This window comes from Umbelopsis ramanniana (genome assembly GCF_025399195.1).
Source record: "Umbelopsis ramanniana AG unplaced genomic scaffold K450scaffold_3, whole genome shotgun sequence".
NCBI classification, from domain to species: Eukaryota; Fungi; Mucoromycota; class Umbelopsidomycetes; order Umbelopsidales; family Umbelopsidaceae; genus Umbelopsis; species Umbelopsis ramanniana.
This window is the reverse complement of record NW_026252089.1, coordinates 611,052-631,041: the sequence shown is the minus strand read 5'-3', so window position 1 is coordinate 631,041 and position 19,990 is coordinate 611,052. Positions and strand designations below refer to the sequence as shown.

At 43.5% G+C, this 19,990-nt stretch overlaps 7 protein-coding genes across 7 annotated transcripts; 3 read left to right on the top strand and 4 right to left on the bottom strand.

Annotated features, from left to right (window-relative positions):
- Positions 1 to 2,073: 2,073 nt before the first annotated feature.
- On the top strand, positions 2,074 to 3,636 carry K450DRAFT_268026 (uncharacterized protein; the record flags this gene model as incomplete). The annotated part of the gene is made up of 1 exon (XM_051592861.1): positions 2,074 to 3,636. One exon carries the CDS (start codon positions 2,074 to 2,076, stop codon positions 3,634 to 3,636), a length of 1,563 nt encoding a protein of 520 aa, XP_051449037.1.
- A 378-nt stretch (positions 3,637 to 4,014) lies between these two features.
- K450DRAFT_221185 (uncharacterized protein) lies at positions 4,015 to 6,517 on the bottom strand. Its single transcript, XM_051585675.1, has 7 exons — positions 6,163 to 6,517; positions 6,049 to 6,097; positions 5,890 to 5,984; positions 5,562 to 5,818; positions 5,348 to 5,496; positions 5,112 to 5,271; positions 4,015 to 5,020 (listed from the first exon to the last, which is right to left on the bottom strand). Exons 1-7 carry the CDS (start codon positions 6,315 to 6,317, stop codon positions 4,110 to 4,112), a joined length of 1,776 nt encoding a protein of 591 aa, XP_051449036.1. The 5' UTR covers positions 6,318 to 6,517; the 3' UTR covers positions 4,015 to 4,109.
- Positions 6,518 to 7,981, top strand: K450DRAFT_221181 (uncharacterized protein). Its single transcript, XM_051585674.1, has one exon. The coding sequence runs from the start codon at positions 6,718 to 6,720 to the stop codon at positions 7,792 to 7,794; it is 1,077 nt and encodes a 358-aa protein (XP_051449035.1). The 5' UTR covers positions 6,518 to 6,717; the 3' UTR covers positions 7,795 to 7,981.
- On the bottom strand, positions 7,833 to 8,796 carry K450DRAFT_221180 (uncharacterized protein). The gene has a single exon (XM_051585673.1). The coding sequence runs from the start codon at positions 8,517 to 8,519 to the stop codon at positions 8,169 to 8,171; it is 351 nt and encodes a 116-aa protein (XP_051449034.1). The 5' UTR covers positions 8,520 to 8,796; the 3' UTR covers positions 7,833 to 8,168.
- Positions 8,797 to 9,592: 796 nt separating this feature from the next.
- K450DRAFT_221173 (uncharacterized protein) lies at positions 9,593 to 10,397 on the top strand. The gene has a single exon (XM_051585672.1). It carries the CDS (start codon positions 9,852 to 9,854, stop codon positions 10,035 to 10,037), a length of 186 nt encoding a protein of 61 aa, XP_051449033.1. The 5' UTR covers positions 9,593 to 9,851; the 3' UTR covers positions 10,038 to 10,397.
- A 662-nt stretch (positions 10,398 to 11,059) lies between these two features.
- Positions 11,060 to 14,034, bottom strand: K450DRAFT_221168 (uncharacterized protein). The gene is made up of 12 exons (XM_051585671.1): positions 13,693 to 14,034; positions 13,494 to 13,624; positions 13,240 to 13,431; positions 12,987 to 13,154; positions 12,687 to 12,913; positions 12,486 to 12,619; positions 12,284 to 12,420; positions 12,081 to 12,213; positions 11,822 to 12,013; positions 11,648 to 11,740; positions 11,493 to 11,561; positions 11,060 to 11,427 (listed from the first exon to the last, which is right to left on the bottom strand). The coding sequence occupies exons 1-12, from the start codon at positions 13,945 to 13,947 to the stop codon at positions 11,134 to 11,136; spliced, it is 2,025 nt and encodes a 674-aa protein (XP_051449032.1). The 5' UTR covers positions 13,948 to 14,034; the 3' UTR covers positions 11,060 to 11,133.
- Position 14,035: 1 nt separating this feature from the next.
- K450DRAFT_221159 (uncharacterized protein) lies at positions 14,036 to 19,940 on the bottom strand. The gene is made up of 11 exons (XM_051585670.1): positions 19,829 to 19,940; positions 19,633 to 19,761; positions 19,316 to 19,558; positions 19,197 to 19,231; positions 18,857 to 19,132; positions 18,453 to 18,773; positions 14,877 to 18,380; positions 14,700 to 14,809; positions 14,543 to 14,626; positions 14,353 to 14,461; positions 14,036 to 14,288 (listed from the first exon to the last, which is right to left on the bottom strand). The coding sequence occupies exons 2-11, from the start codon at positions 19,688 to 19,690 to the stop codon at positions 14,151 to 14,153; spliced, it is 4,878 nt and encodes a 1,625-aa protein (XP_051449031.1). The 5' UTR covers positions 19,691 to 19,761; positions 19,829 to 19,940; the 3' UTR covers positions 14,036 to 14,150.
- Positions 19,941 to 19,990: the final 50 nt, after the last annotated feature.

Sequence of the window (19,990 nt, the reverse complement as noted above, 5' to 3'; positions counted from 1 at the left end):
CTGATAATGATATTTGAGGTGCACATTAGGTCGTCTTTTATACTTGAAGAACATGGACCATGTTGTTTTTACGCACTGTACACATGCTTCATCTGCGGTGTATTGACGGAATAGCTGGTCCCAAGTCTTCCCGTTTGATTGGGTAAGCAGACGGTGCAGCGTCCCGCATATTCACAGGCAATTTAATGTATGAATTGAAATGTTTGGTCAAAGCCAATATTCAAGTTTACCATCACAAAATCATAGAGGTAATGATTTAGCATGACTATTCGAACCTGTCTGAATGACTAGCTTAATGTGTTTTGACCATGACTTTTATTATTGGTTGGAATCATTTTTTTTTTTTTTTGAGAAAATTCTTCCATCTCATACTATGCATAACCTAATGAAATGTTTATGTTTCCAGCCACGTATTACCTATTTCCGTTCGTCTTCCCTCTCCGTTATATTACGCAACTGGCATGGCAACTCCACAGGGTCCTGGTGGAGGACAGGACCCAAAGAATCAAGCGACAATGAACTAATCACATTTGGAATAATGTAGACTAACGTGGGATACCGCGGAAACATCCTGTGAGCATTGTCGTGCACTTACTTACCCTAGACTAAATTTGACTGGTCGTTGCGGCTCATACACGCACGATCAAGTCGTAACCTGTGAAGGGTTAAGATGGGGTAACGTTAGGTACTATTATGTCAATATGACTAACCATTTTGTTTTAATAGGAACTACTGACAAAAACTGGAAATTGATGCAGAGCAAAATGGTAGGATGGAGCATCATCGCCAGTGTTTTCTATATTCGATTTCGTTTTGTGCTACATTAGAGCCGTATCATTGCAATAGTTGAATTAATGACCATATTCACTTCCCGTTCTATCCTTCATTTGTACTCTTTCCTGTGAGAATTTACTTGCTGGATTAAATTGCATCATGGGCACACACACCTTTGGTACTCACTGTGAGATGATTATTTGATATAGTCGTTTATCAAGATGATGCTGCCGTTGCTATACTTGACGTATGTCCTTATGGTGATACCAGGTGCGAATGACTCGGTTGCCTTAACAAGGGCACATTCATTTATTATGTCATCCAAAGTGAGAGTTTTTTCAGCACTGTGCCTGAATGAATCACTACTTTTAATTCAATGCTAACGTTCGAGCAAAGGGAGACACATCTCCGACTCACGGAGAATGCGTTTAACTCTTTCTTTTCCCCAAAAAAAATAATAAAGCTTTCGTCATTACTTTCGGCTGACCCGCTGTCTGCTTCAATTGCACGTGATGGATTTTTCTTCGACAGCACTGATTATTTTTGTAACGATAATATCGACATCAAAAGAAATTACAGTCACTTAAGCCATATAAAAACACATGCTGAGTAGTAGAGAAATGATCAAGGTGCTATTTCGTGATAGCCCACCATATCAAGTTAATAGTCAATTTTGCCTACCCAGTAAGCTCATGATATTTTGGAGCTCAGGTCACACCTTGAAGCAGTCTACTAAGAAAATCGTTAGTGCCTATGGCTTTTGTCCTTCCGCTAACCCAATCCACCACTTGCGAGAGCTATATGTCTTTTTTACTCCATGAGCCATAATACGGAAATTGATCTCACATCATGGTGTATTCTCCCTGCGTACACTAGCCACGGCTTCTTGTAATTCAATTAGCAAGATAGAAAGAAATTTCCACCTCCATGCCGCCCCATTTTTCTTGATTTTAGCAATTAAGAAGTAGAAGAGACGTTAAGTCAATCGAGGCAAAGTCTATGTGTAACGCACGAGTACTTCCTTGGTTAGAATTTGCATGATATGATTTCTTATGCCTAGCTTGCTTGGTTTACTCCTTTCTCTCCCTTCCACTCCTTTTTCCGTCTACGCATGTCGATATGACCAAGTTTAGCCCTCTTTTTATCATCCTATTACTCGTTTTTCTTTCAATTGGTGTTGGTGAGTACGATTGAAACATTGACAAGTAGTCATATCCGACCCGTATACTAAATGTAATCTGACCGTTGATCCTTTTTTTTTTATAAAGTCGCACAATCCAGTATAGGTAATTCAGCAGCATGCCTTTATGGATCAATTCACACTTGGGGTATCGTGCACTAACAATTCGTTTTACAGATTCAACGACTCCATCAGATCAGAATATATCGCAAACAGACGGGAGTTCCAGCGATTCTGGCGCTACGGACAGTACATCAACGGATGATCCAACTTCAGCCACACCAGATCCAGGTACCAGTTCACCGACCCCTCAGTCGACTACCACAACTACCACAACAACCCAAGAGCCTACTACTACGACCACAACAACAGACGCACCTACCACTGAAACTACCACAGAAGAACCTTCTCCAACTGTCACGCAATCCCCACAAACAACCCCCAGTAATCCTGCTCCATTTACCACGACCGATGTAGTTGTCCACGTTACCAGTGTGATAGCATCACAGCCATCCAGTATATCATCTGTTTTCATTCCGTCAAGTTCTATGACTTTAATATCATCGAGTGTCATTGCATCAGCGGCATCTACATCCGTTATGCAACCACTCCCTACTACTGCAAGTTGCTCTGCCAATAATGCCACGTGTCCCACAGGGCAATACTGCAATGCAAGCAATCAAACATGCCAAGTGATGCTAGCTGATGGAACTGCATGTTCCAGCGGTAATATGTGCTTATCCGGGACGTGCAGTGATTCGATTTGCGGGCCATCCTCTTCATCATCTGGACAAAATTCTGCTGGAAAAATCGCTGGTATTGTGCTAGGCTCTGTAGGGGGTGTAGGATGTGCCGTAGGGGTGCTGTTGTGCGTACGAAGGCGTAATCGAAACCATCAAATACAGCGGATGCGAGGGTTCACGCCGTCCATGGCACTCAATGGACACCTGAACGATAAAAACATGGGAAGTTTCAAACGGATGAACAACGCCGAGCGACACAAATCAGATTACTCTTTTACCAGCGAGCAGGCGGCGCTGGAGTCCCTGAGCAGTATGTCGATGAGCATGTCGCCTATTGGACGACAATCCGCCGTCTACTACAAAGATAACCAACTCCACAGCTTGTCAGGGACCATGTCCCCCTTTGAAGACGGCGACGCCACATCGTATACCAGTTCCCAGCCGGTCATGATGGCCAGTGTCCCATTGGCTACGTACAAGCATGCCCCCCGATCGTCGAAATTCGATTTCCTTCAAAATGCTCTTGCCAACCGTCACCCCATTCAAACAGCTGCCAGCCCGCTGGCCAAGTCCTCTCCGTCCATAGCATCGTCGGTGCGAAATTCAGGCTTGAGTTCTGTCAATGGAAGTAATTGGGAAGCTCTTATTAGTCCACCGCGGTCGGGCTTTGTAGACGCTGAGCGACGGGGCTCCAATCGTATGTCCTCTACGACATTTGGTTCTGGCCACCATCATGTCGGCATAGGTGACGACGAGAGCGTGGCCGACCCTATCTTTTCTCCAGCGGTTTCTCATGCATCTGCCAGAGTGGTGATGCCTAACCAAACACTTCCTCCACCTTCTCATAATCCCTTCCGAACCCACACACCTTCCATCGTCCCTCAAGATGCCTGGACTAAAGAGGATGAGGATGGTATGAAGAACTACCAGTACTTTTAAGTGGACGTAGCCTATTTTTTTTTTTTTAATTCCTTCTTTCACTGAAGTTTTGTTTTATATATACTGTTTTTTTTTTTCTTTTCTGCCAGGCAGACCTTGTTCTTCTGAACCTCATAAAAATGAAAAGAACCCAATCATGCATATGTTTTGAAACCTAGTTGGTCGCTATCGAGATAGATTCATGGGCGGCGTCTGTTTTGCCAAAATCCACCTTCGAAACCTGTACACACATTCCATCATGTATCTTCCTAATGACAACGTCATGCAGCGGTTCGTATATATGATATTGCGATTCGTGTTATATTTTATATCGAATAAGAGTGGGGGCAAAAAACATGAAATTACAGTGAGTGTGAAATAAATGAGGAGGGGTTTTTTGGAATGAAATGTACAAGGTAAAGTACAAATAAAAGAATATTTTCAAAAACGAAATATATTAGAGTGGCGCGAGTTGGTTGTTGTTTTTTTTTTTTTTACTGGGTAGGCTCCTGAACTTCTGGCTTTTCCTCTTCCTTTGCGGCAGCAGCTGGAGGAGTGACTTGGCCTTGGGCATACCATACAATGGTACCCATACCGAGAAGAGCAGAGATAATACAAGCAGCCATAGCACCCTTGCCCTTGGCAGTGAAGCCGTCGTAGATCAAATCAACGTGGGCGGGAGCACCGCTGAGATCCAAGCCTTGCTTACCGGCAGCATTACCCGTTGTACTCCAGCCCAAAGCGGCACAGTTGTCGATCATTTGCTGCGGTGGCTTGACACGATCAGCCATGACTTCAGGGCCCTCGATAATTTGAACGGCAAGTCCACTCTCCAAATGCCATTCAATGTGACAATGGAAAAACCAAACAGCAGGGTTATCGGCACGGAAACGAATGACGGCAAAGGATTCGGCAGGAATATGGACAGTGTCACGACGAACAGGGTTCAATTGGGTTTCATTGATGATGTTGACCGATTCATTGAAAATGCCATCACCTCGGGCTACGACTTGGAAGACGTGACCGTGAAGATGGAAAGGATGAAGACCAGCATCCAAGTTGTTGACAACCAACTGAATATTCTTCAAATGAGGAGCAATGAGACCGTTGCCTTGAGGACCATACACTGCAGAGTTATTGGCATATTCAGCACCGATAGTAAGCGCTGTCAACAAAGAAGGAGTCTTGGGCATGAGATAGGGGACGCCATTGAAAGCACCACGGTTGATACCATCGGAGTAGACTTGGAAATCAAATGACAATGGGTAAGAGATATCAGCAGGAGCAACGGCCTCAGCTTGAAGTGGAACGAGTTCAGTGTCAACAAAGTTGGTAACGGAATCATCTGTGTTCATGGCAGCAGCGAAGGGAGCATTCTGATTGTAAATGACGGGGGCAGTGACATCTGAGCGTGCGTGGGCAAACGATTAATATTGGCTGAAAAAAAATTCAAAATTCTCGGAGTTGCCGCGGGGGCTAAACGGCTAGCGACTTACTCAGGTTAAGATCGTCAGGAACGGAATCAAACATGTCAGGATTCATGTCAGCATGCATGAGGTAGTTCATGCTAGTGTCGTTCTTGGCGGTAATAAGAACAGAGTAGCGCTGAGCAGCGGTCAAGAAGATGTTGTCAACTGTCTTGCGTTGTGTGTAAACCTGTAATCATAGAAAGGTGAGAAGGCCAATTCAAGTGCGGGTGGGCGGGGAGAAACGTTGGGTCGAAAATACATACACCCTCCACTTCAATAATGTCCATGGTGTGGTTGTCAATGGAGAAGATAAACATGGCCAAAGCTGACATATTGATGAGACGAACACGGTAGGTCTTGCCAGGCACAAAGTTGAAGGTCGCGTTTGCGTTGTTGTTGATCAGACCGGATTCTATGGAAAAAGGGTAAGCGTTGAACTGTACAGTGCGATGTAAGTCCATCATGAGAAAAACGTACGGGGAACAGGTTCAGCGCCAGTGGGGTTATTGACGTTCATAAAGGTAGCAAGGCCAGTTTCGGATTGGTCATGATACCAATCGTTCAAGCTGACAGTAATGTCCTCATCGTAGTGATAAGGGGGAGTGGGATCATTCAGAATCAAAGGAGCTCTTAAACCATCCATATATTGACCTCGGTAGTGACTGTGAATCCAGTAAGTACCCACTTGAGTGATGGGGATAGCGTAGGTGAAATTTCCACCGGGAGGAATACCACTGTTGCAAAAAAATCAAATGGTGAGCCACCAACCAGTATGGCTTTGAAAATTTCGAGACCCTATACATACCACTCGGTCACACCAACGGGCCCATCATAATAAGCCGTTCCGTTTTGGAACATGCCGTGTGCGTGTAGGGAGGTAGGGACGTCCAAGGAGTTGTGCTATATAGGAGCATGCGTCAGTTCAAAGCAAGTAGACCGTACGACTCATTTCATTTATACGTACAGTATTGATGATGAGGGTGTCGTTTATCGTCACATTGATGGCCGGTGGACTATGAGCGAGAGAAGAAGGTTAACCGACTTGCCCAGTATGTTCATGCCCCACATCCAAACTTACGGAAAGGCGCCATTCACACCAATGACTCTTCTTTCGAAGAGACCATCAGGATTGGCGGTTGTATAGGTGATGTCCCAGTCCAAGGTGACATCGGCAGCGCTAGAGCAGGCAGCTAGAGCCGCGACTGCAAGCAAGCATCTGTTAACGGCTTTCATGATTCTACGAAGGGATAAAGAGAGAAGAAGAGAAGAGCACAGGAAATAAAATATAAAAGAAAAAAATTTATGGGTGGGGAGGTGTTTGAAAGCGACTCGGGGTTTATCAGATTTTCGCGTTAGAGTAACACGCTGTATATAAAAAAAAATTACAGTGTCCGCTGTTCATCAGATAAAATTGGGGGGTCTCTCTAAACGCGTTCCCGAGTCGAGATCAGATTACTCGGGTCTGGTCTGATCTGATAACTGACTTTCAAAGCCTGTACTTGGGCACTTTATAATAATCTAGTATATAGCATTTTTTTTTTCAGCGTGCGATTCGCTTCAATATTTAACATTTTCTTATTTGCCCGTGGCCTTCAACTTCCTTCTCTTTTCCATCCCAAGCTTCTCTATCACTATGGCTGCTGAAGACTTGTTTTCTGTGCCTATCTTCTTCATCTTGTTCAGAGAAACAACCGAAGCTGCTATCATTGTGTCTGTCTTGCTGTCTTTCTTGAAGCAAGTATTCGCTGATGATCGAACTATCTACAGACGACTTTGCAAGCAAGTGTGGTTTGGCTCCATTGCTGGCCTTGTCATTTGCTTAGCCATCGGTGCTGCTTTCATTGCTGTCTGGTACACCGTTGCATCCGATCTCTGGGCCAACAGTGAGGATATTTGGGAAGGTTGCTTCTCCTTGGTCGCCAGTCTTTTGATTACCGTCATGGGTATTGCTATGCTTCGAACCGAAAAAATGCAAGACAAGTGGAAGATTAAGTTGGCCAAGTCCATGGAGGCTCAAGCTGGCAAGCAGGACCTCCGCACTAAATCGCAACGTTATGCTTTCTTCATTTTGCCCTTCATTACCGTCCTCCGTGAAGGTCTTGAAGCCATTGTGTTCCTGGGTGGTGTTTCTCTCGGTGAACAAGCCAAAGCCATTCCTATTGCTGCCATCATGGGTATCATCTGCGGTTGTTTGGTAGGTTATCTACTTTACCGTGGTGGATCCCTCGTCAAACTTCACTGGTTCTTCGTCATCTCTACCTGCATTCTCTATCTCATCGCAGCTGGTCTGCTGTCCAAGGCCGTTGGTTATTTTGAACAAAATGCATGGAACCAAGTGATTGGTGGTGAATCTGCCGAAGAAGGAGGTGATGTTATCGACTACAAGGTCACCACCGCTGTTTGGCACACTAGCTGGGGTAACCCAGAACTTAATACGAGTGACAATGGTGGTTGGCAAATCTTCAATGCCATCTTGGGCTGGAATAACACTGCTACTATTGGATCTATTGTCACTTACTGTGGTTATTGGGTTCTCGTATCGGCTACTTTGGTCTATCTTCACTTCAAGGAGAAGCGCGACGAAGCTCGTGAAGCTCATGAAGAAAAAATCAACCCTGACTTGGCCATCCAAAAGGCTGCTGCTATCATCAGTGCCAAAGAGAGAGAACAAGATGAGACCGTCGAAATTGACACTGATCGTAAAGTATAATGAATACGAACCTTTCTATTAAAAAAATTGTACTTGTACATACATCTATATTGCATATCCTCCATCATCCCTGTATTCTCATTCCCAACTCTCAGCCTTTTCTTTAATTGTACTACCTCTCTCCCGATTCATCTCGAATAAACATTTAAATTAAAACTATCTATCAAGAAAGACACTAGAATGATTGATTGCTCAGTTGAACCTTTTTGTGTCTAAGCACGCACTTTCACATTTTATGAAAGTCTGATTTTACTTTGAATGTTGTATCAAAGCTCAAACTTTGAAATATCTTGAAGACTTTTTTGCCTGGTTGATCAATGGATCTTGTGTAGCTAAACACGCACTTCCAGATATTCTGAAAGTCATTTGCATGATTACTTGCCTGAACTTGTGTTGCTGACCAGGCACTTTGTGATTTGAAAAACTTGGTCACTTGCCGATCTTACGCCAAATAACTTGTGAATTGCTGATGGTTCGGGAGATCTCTCTTCCATACCGGAGTTGTGACCAAAGTCGTGCCAGAAACACTTGCTGCAGCCGAAAAAAAAAACGCACACAAAAAAAAAAAAGTGGGTTTCTCGGGAGGATGACGCTGTAGCTCTCCACTTTGTTGGTTTATCAGATTTTCCGTATTGCAGCTTTGATCGGAATCGGAGATGCTGATGGTCTAAGAACACTGTAGTTGTCACCAAAGTCGTGCGACTACACCCAGTCGGCTTAGGCATTTCGCTGGGTGCAAAGGTTTTTTTTTTTTTGTTTTGCCATAATAAGTGAATTCTCAAATTTCCATGGTGTTCCCTACCGTTGCATGTCTACACAGTTTCATATCCCTCCCCCATCATTTTTTTTTTTGGGCCTGTTTACACTAAGTTGGATCTACTGGGTGACTTTGTTTCAATCGCAGTTGGCGGCAGGCTGTCGTTAAAGTTGTGTGAAAAATCTGATAACGGCAAGCTTAACGCTACCCGAAACCTTTTTTTTTTAATGTTTGGTATGCTTGCCCTTTATGATGATCTCTCCCGATCATCACGAGGCTTCTTGCTAGTATGGCAACGATTCCAATGTCTGTACCTCAGAGAGCTAATGTGGAATGACTAAGATACTGAACAGTATGTTACCCAGGCTATCTGAGATTCTCATTCGTATTCCGCCCGCCCACATAACAGAGCTCACTCACCGTTCCTTTCCACACGTTCCCCGATCTGTGCCGTGTGGCATTATAAGCCAGATGATCGTTGTTTTCATCTGTACTACTCTGACTCCTTGGCTGGATCCAGTCTAGTCGGATGGGGTGATGATGGCCAAAGGGATGAGCCAAAATGGTGGCCTGTTGTTCAGGTCAAGGTTTTCTTCGGTCATGCTGCTCTGTTGTCTTGGACGAGGGGGGCAATCTCTCATCACATGAAGCCAACATAGTGACTGTCGACATAGAAAAAAAAAGTTGACTATTGTTTCTTTTCTTTGGTTGCCGCCCGACTTGGATCTGATATGCAGTGACCAAGTTTTTGCATACGAGTTTAGAGCGGTTGTCCAAAGCATTCCACTCCGTTGTGTTCGAATGGAATAATCAGATCTTGAACAATGGCGCTGACAGATGGTTTCAGTTGGATGGAGTACGGGTTATCTGATCCTCACATGCCATCTCCAAGTCCGACTTGGGGGGTTTCAACACATCTATTTTTTTTTTTTTTTTGGCTACTTTTGCAATAGTTCTTCACCGGAGCCGTTGCGTGTTACCAAAAATTTGTAATGAGTTAATATAATATTTGTTTTTTTCGCGCTTTAGAGGATGTTTTTGTGCCAAAATAAACCCTCTTTGCAAAAGCCATTGATCAGCTGTTTGGCTCGTTAGTTACGATCTCAAAGTAGTCAGACTCTGGACAGAGTCGCGGACCAATAGTACTAGACTACTCCGGACAAAGCTATCCAACATCAAGCATGGCTACTTTACCTCATGGCATAGAGAGCGCTTTAACTATGAGATTTTTGGAGCAAATTGTATTGATGTTTGTAACCATGAATGTCGGTGATCGTCGTTTCTCTGTCTCTATTCAGCCATGCCTATTAAACATTTGGATTCTCTCCTGTTTCTTTCTGGTAACATAACAACCCTGCATAGACGAGCATACGTCAAGCATGCATTGCATGATAGTGGGTGCTGTGGACACAAGCAGATGCAGCATGGCGGCTACGTGGGCTTTCGCCGGGTATTCTACATAGGTGTCTTGGGGTTTGCTATTTGAGTTTTTTCAGTAGTCGCCAGAACAGCGTAGTTCCGGTTTTGGCATCAAGTTACGTTGCATGTCCTGGTTGTTCACATAGGCTCGTCTTTTTGCTACACACAAGAGCGACTTTTCATTCGAGCATTTCATAAAAGTGCTAGGATTCATTGTCGTTCAGAGGGTTTATGAGTTCTGAAGGCAATTTAGTTTTACTTTCTTTCTGTCAGAAATAGTCAATTAAGCAGATAGCTTTCCGTCTGCTAGTGCATTAGGCAGTTGCATACAATGTTCAGGATATATCTTTGAAGCTATGTTGTGATGATCCAAGTTGCTAGTTTGAAGATGTTAAAGGTAAAGTCCTGCTTACCCCCCTGAACGCAGAGGTTGGCAAAAGACCAATTCTGAATGTAATCACATAAGGCAGTTAACGGTTACTGCTTACCTACTCATTTGACTGCATATATTATTTATCTACACTGCTAGGGGATGTATCAACGAGAGCATAGCAATATCCGGATTTGAAAGAGCGTCGTATGGCAGATGGTATTAGTATAGTGGGAAATGTCGTCATTTGGGTGATGGTAAAGCCTATGTTATGAAACTAAAGGATAGTGTGAATTCATTATTACAATTACTCATTAGTAGCGCTTGATACATGTGAGAAATAGCCATCTCGATGTTTTCGCGCAAGACAGAGTGAGAAATGTCGAAGTTTTTCTGCCTGCCGCCGTGTTTGGCGATTTATAATCTTGGAGACACAGGATGTTTAGAGCAATCATCCAATAGCCATGAAGTTAAAGAAGGAATTGAAGAAACTGAAGATATTGTAAAAGATAAGCAATAAAAGTAGCGCGTTAGCCCTTAAAATACGTATGGCCTTATATGCATTAATGTGAGCAGTTTTTGCCTAACGATTGGATTGCAATTCTGTTATTGTCGGAGGTTGGAACACAAGTATAGATCACACACTTGATTTGATCTTTTGATCGTACATCAGACAGCCTTGACCGTCCTCACAGCAAACATGGTCTCAAACAGAGCAATCACGTTAGAGATATAAATACATTAGGGGATGTAAATTTACTAAATTGGATGTACATCGAAAGTCAGGAACCTTTCATTCTGTTGCGAAGGAAAAGATGGTTTCTATTTCTTCTACTGTGCGAGGTAAAATCGAAGCAGGGAATTCATATCCATTCGATGGGTCGCTGACAGCTTGAATAATATGTCTATACGCGTCAATAAATTGTTTGATAGCGTTGCCATGAACTTGCCGTGCAAGTCGTGAAGAAGACAGCTTGGTCAGCCGAGATGGTATATCGCCATCAATGGTGGTCAAAAATCGATCGAGATGAGCCATAGACTCTCCCAAAGCACGAGCATCCATACCCTCCAAACTTGACAAAGGCACCTAGTGTGGCAAACCTTAATAAGTAAATCAAGTACTCCAGCATTGGTGTTGGATAAGTCACCTACATTAATATCCTTTGACTTTATAGCGGAGTCTACTGCATCTAATCCGGATTGTTGGAGGAGCAATTGATACTGGAGGGGGAAGCAAACCAGGCACAACTTAACATACAATTCTGATAATTTCGAACATTACAAGTAGAAGCGAGAGAAAAACTTACTTCTTTGTCTGTAAGCGATTCCAGAAGCTCATTAATATGTTTTTCTAGTGATTGTCGCTTGATCTCTGTAAAAGCGTACAGTATCAATGCCGACTATAAAAAACGATACCGAGAGATTGTCAAAAATCGTGTACTTGCACCGTAATGAATGTAACCAACAGTCTCCAATCTTACCCTGACATACTGAAGGCAGTTTGCCTTATACACTAAACGATCGTAATCTGACAGCTTTTCAGCACCAATGTCGCATATCTGTAGAAGTGGGTCGATCATGGCGTCCAAAGTCTCGCGGAAATCTGTTCCTGCTACTGCAGTTGCACCAGATACGATGATCAGAGAAGAATCGTACGACGCCATAATCTCTTTCTGTAATAATGAAGTAGAGGTATAAATGATCGAGTATGAGCCTAAACGTGTTCAGAACAACTCTTACCAATTGCAAGACAACTTCTTTGAAAGAAGAAGGTGGCATAAGGTCATTTCCAGGTTTCTCTGAAAATCGAAGCAATTTGTTTGCTTGTGCGTTGAGGATTCCATAGAAAGTTTTAAAAGCAACATCTGTGATACTGTATAACACACGTCAACATTTGTTCGCCTAATATTTGCATTACCTAAAAAATATCCACGTCCGCTTACCTATGAAGTAATTCCGGTAAACTCGCGCTACTTGAGAATAGTTTTCCAATGGTGATGGTATAAAATTGAATGATATTCGCTATCTTGTACGATGTGATGGCTCCAGGTTGAGAAATCAAGACTTGTTCTATCCTTGACTGCATGATACTTAACGTTTTGTACAATTGGTTGCGTGCGCCACAAACGAATATAAAAACCCTACCTTCAATGGCCTACATGTTCCATCCATGATGCGACCCAACAATCCAGTGATAGTTTCATCAATATGTTGGTCCACTGCCAAATTGTTGGGTCCATCGGTAGATGACTTAATGTCTCCTTGACTAACGCTACGTTCTAATTAAACATATCAGCAAAAGCATAGAAAAGATATAGATGAATTTTCCCTTCTCGACACACGTACTGTAACCTCGCTGTCCTTCAACATCGAAAAGGCCTTCAAGAATTTCTCGTTCACTTGCTGCAGCTTGATGGACCCAAGCCAGCATGTCACCGATATAACGAATGGGATCATGAGCTTGCAATTCAATGGGTCGTGGAGTTCCACCAGGGCCACCTCGAGTCAAGGCATCTATAAAGGCTCGTGTGACTGAGTTTCTCCGGATATTGGCCATGTCTTCCAAGCAAGCTCTATAAGGCGCGCGTGTGAGTATGATGCTTTACAGTACATCGAGAAAGGCATTGGGCAAAAGTTTGTACGTACTGGAATAGAACTGGCTTATGCTTCAATGCTTTGGTTGCCCTTTTCATCAAAGAGCTGATTTCTAGAAATTCTCTGTTGAATGACGATTGGCACTCCCGCTGAGTCCATTTGTATAGCTTTTCGTACGCTGTTTCCTGGTGTCCAGCGAGCGATTCCAGGATATCTAAACTTTATATCACCAAAACAAGACATAGAATGAAACGCATTAGGTCATGGACAAAAGATGCGAGTAACCGGCCATGATAATGCTTACCCTGCTTGTTGGTGCTCGGTCATAAGCAGCAAGCGACAATCTGAATGAACTTGCTGCAAGTGGTCTAATGCTTTGAAGAACTGGGCATCGACCGGCGCAGAGGGTGAGCACAAGATCTCAATCTCTTGATCTGTGAGCATAAACGTGCTCAAGAATGAATCGATGATGATACGCTGTATATCACACGCAGATCTACACCACCAAAAGGTTAATGGCACGTACCTTGAAAAACTCAACTCACCCCGAATCATTACCTTCTATTTTGCAAGCTCGTCACTTGTTCAATGAGCAGTGACGAATCTTTGTTCACCTCCGTCAGTTGTTGAGTCATAGCGTCGTTGCTGGCTTGCATTTCGTTAACGTCGTTCTCCAGGATAAGCAGATGCTATAGGAATGAGGTGTTATTGGTGAGGGTTCCGTGAATCTCGGGCTTCAACCGTCAGTTCAAGTTACCTCGTCAAGCTTGGAGAAAGCTAGAAGGAATCGTTGATTGGCTTCGAGAGCGTTCCGCTCAAGGACACCGCGTAGATTCTTGTCCAAATCTTGATGCTGAAGATTGGGTATTTGGGACAAGGTGGTCAAAGCATTCTTGGTTTTGTCGCTGTTGTGAAGTACTGTGTTGTATATATGTGATAATCGAATAGATAGTGGGTTTTTGATTTGCCTTGCCAGGCTAGTGGGCGTAACAGGGGCGGTGGAATCGTCCATGTCAGATCATCAACGAAGTTCGCAGGTCCCCCAAGTCAATCAGTAGGAGCCCTTTGGAAAATTTCCCCGCACACAGTCCCAGCCAATACAAAATTCCATAGGGTCGAAAAATTCACTTTTAGCCTTTATCACCTTCGTGAAAATAATAGTATACATAATAGAGATTAGGTGGAAATAGTGAGTTAATAAATAATACAATATAATTAGGTTCTTTCATCCCGGAGGGCTTGCACCGGGTAGAATTGATCTATCTTAGCTATCCAGTCAATCATCTCTGAACGATTGCCAGCTTGGAACAGGTACGCATTATTGCTTGTATAAACTGCAAACACGTTATCACGCTTTTGATATCAAAACAAAATTAGTACCAAATTGTACATGAATGAAGTGTCTGTGAATGCTCACCTCTAGCATCTTCTCCAAGTCCTTTTTGTAATCAATCTTTACTTGGCTGAGATTAATGATGCCTTGCTGTTCATAGTCGGACTGGCTTAAATAAATATGCAGATACGGTCTGGATACCGAAGATCGTACGAGTTTTTAAATTAGATATCATCCTGGTAATCGATGTAAACTAGCTGAAAATTTCAGTCACCTTTTGAATACAATCCATCGCTTGACCCAAACCTCGTCAGCGTTTTCCGGAAAACTGAGGTATCCTTTCTTGGTCACAACATCCCTGTATGATCAGAATACGTATGAGCGTGTCTGGACTGCTTCCAGCTACATCAATTTCAGCAATTTTATCTTACGTTGGTATAACTGGTTTGACATATGGGACCAGTTTAGTGGGCACTTTCAATTTCCACGGTTCAGGATCTTGCTTTGCAGCCGCTTTTCGCCTTGCTTGTATGATATCCAACTGTAAAGAATATACAGCCTTTTAGAACCGCCATCCGTTCACATTGCTAATTCAATGGAATACTTACTCCTGAATGGTGTTTACAAGCTGCTATCCAGAGGTCCACAATGTGCTTGAGAAGATACCCTTTCGCCTCAGGAAGTCGCGGTAGCGAATCAAGTCTGGCGCCCGCATGGTCTTCTACACCCCCTTGTAAATAAAGCATTTGCCTCGTTGCAACAACGTCTTGCATATGCTTCTGGGAATTGCTCATTGTTTGAAATTCTCGTACAATGGAGATACTGCGTGGTTTCCAGTTTCCCAAAAACTCCTCTCCACGAACATATCCTTTTGAAGTATTGGTTCTCCATAAATCATCAATCTTTCGTGATTGTGGCGGTCGCAATTGCACCACGTACACCGATGTAATCTTGGTAGTGATGCGTGTGGGGGTTATCAATGTTCTAAATTTGGATGGGTTGGAAGCGTCTCGGCCCTGAATTTGTACAAATACATCCGTAGAAAACTGCAATGGTTTATCGCATTTATCAGCCTCCACTTCCCAGGACAAGGAAAGTTGAACTTGATGACCTGCTGCAGTTATTTGGTTGAGAAAAGCTGCTTCATGCAATGAACTGTCCCAAGCACCTTGCGCGTCTATGGTGCTTGTACCGTCTTGACGATAGTCTACCTGTTGTTGAGACAGTAAATTGATAGGCACCGGTTCGTGAAGCATCTCATCGACGATCTGCCCTTTTGCGTCAACTAGACGAACGTTTCCAAATGTAGCTTTGATAACTCGCTGCCATGGGAATTGGCGACCTGACGAATGTGTCAAGCTAAATACAACGCGACGCTGAATACCTTGTCTGAGGAGAAAAACCCCTGTTCCAGTTGAACCATTCAGCAAAACTTGGGTTGGAATATACTCTCCATCCAATGCGAGTTCCGATAGCTGGATAGATGCAAAAACATCCAATTGTTCCGCATACAAGGGATCATCACGAGAGTCTCTACGAACTTCTGTTGACATAGAAGACGGTTTCTCTTTGACAAGTACATGTTTTTGCTCCTGTTCCTCGTCCCATTGTCGAAAATGTTCAATCATGCCGGATTGTAAGTGTGCAAAGACTTCAATCGTGATGAAGCCATGATTGAAAATTTGAACCGTTTTCGGCGTAGTTATGAGCGACACAGTTTGGCTGAAACCAAAGTCTATAGGAGAGGTACCAAAGTCTGTGATGAAATCTGAACTGAATATCTTGTCCTTCGCTGAATATGGAGGTACTGTTCCAAATTCCGACAACCTGAACTGCGCATGGACTTGTGTACAATCAGACTCGTTGATACCTTCAGCACCGAGGACCTGAATTTCAACCAAAAGCTGCTCTCCGACTTTGATAAGGCTGTTTGAATAATCAACATCGGGTGCACTTTGATGGTTGCTTTCAGTAGAATTGTCCTCTGATCGAGATTGCGCTGGTGAGCGAGCTAATGGGGAGACCAGTACAGTGAGGAGACCTTTTGACTTTCCAGTTATCGGGCATATGATTTGAACTTGACTCTGTAAAGGTTGTTGCAAGGCTAAATTTCGTACAGGTAAGGTTGCTTTGCCAACACAGGTGAATCGAGGTATAGGTGTTTCATAAAATGGGTCCTCCCAGTTGAAATGCTTTCTGTACATTGGCCGATCGATGAAGTTGTATAAATTTCGCATGCGTTGCAGTCGCTGTTTCAGCTTTTCCAGGGACCAATAGTAGATAACGTTGTGTTTTGAATCCATTGCTCGAATGCCTATGCAAGGGGTTTTGCCAGGGACGGTGGTGGTCTCCTCTTCCGACGATACTGCAGGCGAAGAGCCATTCTCCCAAAATGAGACAGGGTTGATGGTGTACTCATCCGTCAGAACACAAAACTGATACAAGATGGATTTGCCAAGTTCCTTTGCAATCACATTGGCTTCCTTCAGTATAACAGAGTTCAGCATTATTGCTTCTGCCATCAAGATATCCTTATGCTTCTTCCACTTTTGTACAACTTTTCGCATCAGCCTCCATTGCGTGGCGGTATATCCATTCTGGAGAGGCTCTGGTACTTGCTGCGAGATTCTTTTGATTCGTGATTCATACTCCTGCCTTTGCTGCTGTAGAACTTGCTCCATCTGCTCTTGAACTTGCTGTAGCTTTCTGTGCATTTCATCTCGCTCAATCTGGATCTCATCTGCAGGTAAAGTAGACGCTTCCACAACCTTGATCTTTTCTTCGTACTCATTTTTCTGCATTTCTAGTTGCCTCTGCATCTCCTCTTTAGCTAACCGAAGTTTCTCTTCCACGTCCGTAGTCGATACTCTAGTTGCGCTTTCGTCACTCTCGTCTTGAGCGTCATTAAAGTTAGAAATTGTAGTAGGCACCAATACTGCTCCGGTCGATGAACCAGAATAAGTAGAAGCATCGTCATCCATTCTACTTTCAGGACGGGATCGTCTGAGGTTTCGTACTTTGGATATGTCGTCAAACAACTTTTCGAGCTCTTCATCATCCATATCCCCAAAATGAGACTCATTCAGGACAGCTTCTCGTTTGGCGAACTTCCAGTCAGCTTGTTCATTAAAAGTAGGGGATTCAGGGCGACGAAATTGATCATCTTTGTCATGACCGGCGGACATGGCTGTAGCATGGGTTGTCACCACTGATTTGTGTAAATTTCGCTCTCTGCGAACTTCTTCTGGGTGATTCAAGCGAAAGATGTGGTAGTCTCCTAGGATAATACGGCAGCCACTTGAAAGCTTTCGAGGCTCGGAAATACGAGTACCATTTACCATCGTCATGGAGCCTTCGCTGGGATACAAGGTTACAATACCGTTAATGTTTTCAAAGTAGCAATGTTCATCGAGGATGTTAGGGCCACTTAGTCGAATATCAGCATGTACATCGCTTTCTTGACGCCCAACAAGTGTTCGACCAGGCTTAATCTGATACATGAGACATTCCGACATAAGTGGATCTTCGTTCAGATTGACCAGATGTGGCATCTTTTTCGGCGTATACACACCCACTCGATTCTTTGCTACGGTAACGCCAATTTCAGCCAGTGCTTGTTCACGTTCGATCTGTACAGCTTCGGTCCGCTTCAGTTTCTCCTCCCAAGTTTCATTGAGTTCGTTGAAGAGTTTTTCAGAAGACAACATTTGTTCCACTATTTCCTCCTTCGTCATTTTGCGAACGTTGCCATCCTGGTCGGTAAATGTAATTTCCTGTGAAGCTGGTATAGCTGCTGCTGCCACTTTTGCAGCTGCGCCGTGTTTTCCGCTTTCACGCAGGTACGCACTAGATGCCGCCAGTTGTCGGACTTCTTCCGGTGCATACAACATGAGTTTATCCTTGAGGAACTCCAGCTCCGCTTTGAGTTCGCGAATCAATTTAGCATTAGGATCCTCGTTTACGATAGCCTTGTTCTTGATCTTCTTGGCTTGATCAGCATATCGCAACGTACTCAAAGTCTCTTCATAATTCTCAGAGGCTGGTGATATCGTTGCAATCATGGTGGTTTTTGAATTTCCACCTAACGAATCCTTCAAGAGCCAAGTCAAAGTCTAAGCATTTCATCATGCATTTTAGTATTTATGTCCGAACAGTAACAAAGGCACCAAATATTTGATACTCACCGAATCACGATAGGGGATGAAAGTTTCCTTTTTGCGCCCTCGTTTTCCTTCATGCTGAGATTGCTCTGCGAGAGCAGCGATGACTTTTCCCAACGTTGTCAGCGATCGATTGATGTTCGCTCCTTCTTTCAAACGTTGACCCGTAGCACCTGAACTGTTAGCACGCTCACTTCCCGCAAGATCCACCAAACTAACTCTCGCCACTTTTTCCGTGTCTAGTTTGGTCATAGTATCGTGCCTTCTTTGAGTAAGGAAGATGGTAAATACTGCATGTGAACGCGATGACGTTTCATTCATATTCGTAGCAGCAACGGTTCGCGCCTGTCAATTTCAAAGTTTACACAACGATTAAAATTGCCATGGAATTGCAAGTTGTAAAGTACTAGAAAATGGACACAGCTTACTTTATTACCCTCGTCCATCAAATGGGAGATGTCGTCGTAAGAGTTTACAACAAGCCGGGATAAGTCTTCGACATAAGGACCAAAGCGCGGGTGTTCTCTGACTCTCAAATTATCTTTGTTCTTCGGGTTCAAAAGATCTCGAACCTTTTCATTATAGATTTCAATGTATGTAACTTCGACTCTGTATGTGAGATACTGGTCGGAAGCATTGGCTATGCGGTCGAACAATTCTTGGCACGCTCGAGGAATAATACCCTTGTCCTCTCCATAACCCATCTTCAAAAGCGAGTAAATAACAATGTTAAATGAATAATCAGTATCCAATAAAATTAGTATGTACCATGGAGTATGATTTTCCAGACCCAGTCTGGCCATCTACGAGAATGCATTCCGTTAGTTTTAAATAACCGGTTTCATTTCCTCTTCATCGGCACGCCTGATATTCATGCTCTTACTTACATGCAAATATACAGCAATTGTAACCATCAAATGCATGGCCCATAAGATCTTCGCCCAAGTCCTTATAGACTGCCTCTTGGTCTGCAAAGTGCGGGTCAGCAGGGTCGACGGACCAGAACGATTTATCAAAAGTGAAGGCTTTTTTGTCGTCTTCTTTGACCGCTTTGTCGTCAGTCACTGATCTCGTTAAAATCGTCTGGTTTCCATCCATGCGAACAAGCACGGAGGAGTTCCTCGTAATTTCTACAAGTGGCAATATTGATGTCAACGGCTGGGACGACGATACTTAAGGCACAGTTTTGATTTGCTCTCAATACCTCTTTGGTTCAATGGTCTACATCGTACCACAACTTTGACATTTCCTCCTCCACTCATGGTATGTTATTTGTCGAATGTCGTATGCAAGTTTTATCGAAAGTTGGAGGAAAACGGCCAAGAATAGGTAACTGAGGAAACTACGTCACAGTCAGTTTGAGTTCTTTTAAAACGTTTTGAACAAGAGCGCTTTCGTACTTCAGTCTGTAATATCAATTTCAAATCAGAGCAGTATCCAGATTAGAAGTTGTCAAGGAGAAATTAGCAATGGTCGCAATCGTAACCGAGACATTCGTTGAGGGCAGCCAGCTATTGCTCGAGAGTTGAGGAATTTAGCAGCTGATCCAATTCCCGACACAT

What these genes read in the sequence shown, in the direction of transcription:
- K450DRAFT_221185 (XM_051585675.1), bottom strand. Translation starts at nt 6,317, where the DNA reads ATGAAAGCCGTTAACAGATGCTTGCTTGCAGTCGCGGCTCTAGCTGCC. An exon ending in ACATTATTGAAGTGGAGGGT is followed by an intron (nt 5,272 to 5,347) that starts GTATGTATTTTC and finishes CTATGATTACAG; the next exon opens with GTTTACACACAACGCAAGAC. An exon ending in TCCTGACGATCTTAACCTGA is followed by an intron (nt 5,021 to 5,111) that starts GTAAGTCGCTAG and finishes ACGCACGCTCAG; the next exon opens with ATGTCACTGCCCCCGTCATT.
- K450DRAFT_221181 (XM_051585674.1), top strand. Translation starts at nt 6,718, where the DNA reads ATGGCTGCTGAAGACTTGTTTTCTGTGCCTATCTTCTTCATCTTGTTC.
- K450DRAFT_221180 (XM_051585673.1), bottom strand. Translation starts at nt 8,519, where the DNA reads ATGCCTAAGCCGACTGGGTGTAGTCGCACGACTTTGGTGACAACTACA.
- K450DRAFT_221173 (XM_051585672.1), top strand. Translation starts at nt 9,852, where the DNA reads ATGCCTATTAAACATTTGGATTCTCTCCTGTTTCTTTCTGGTAACATA.
- K450DRAFT_221159 (XM_051585670.1), bottom strand. Translation starts at nt 19,690, where the DNA reads ATGAGTGGAGGAGGAAATGTCAAAGTTGTGGTACGATGTAGACCATTG. An exon ending in TAGACCATTGAACCAAAGAG is followed by an intron (nt 19,559 to 19,632) that starts GTATTGAGAGCA and finishes TGCCACTTGTAG; the next exon opens with AAATTACGAGGAACTCCTCC. An exon ending in CTTGTAAACACCATTCAGGA is followed by an intron (nt 14,810 to 14,876) that starts GTAAGTATTCCA and finishes TATTCTTTACAG; the next exon opens with TTGGATATCATACAAGCAAG.
- K450DRAFT_221168 (XM_051585671.1), bottom strand. Translation starts at nt 13,947, where the DNA reads ATGGACGATTCCACCGCCCCTGTTACGCCCACTAGCCTGGCAAGGCAA. An exon ending in CTTTCTCCAAGCTTGACGAG is followed by an intron (nt 13,625 to 13,692) that starts GTAACTTGAACT and finishes TCATTCCTATAG; the next exon opens with CATCTGCTTATCCTGGAGAA. An exon ending in TGAAGGACAGCGAGGTTACA is followed by an intron (nt 12,620 to 12,686) that starts GTACGTGTGTCG and finishes ATGTTTAATTAG; the next exon opens with AACGTAGCGTTAGTCAAGGA.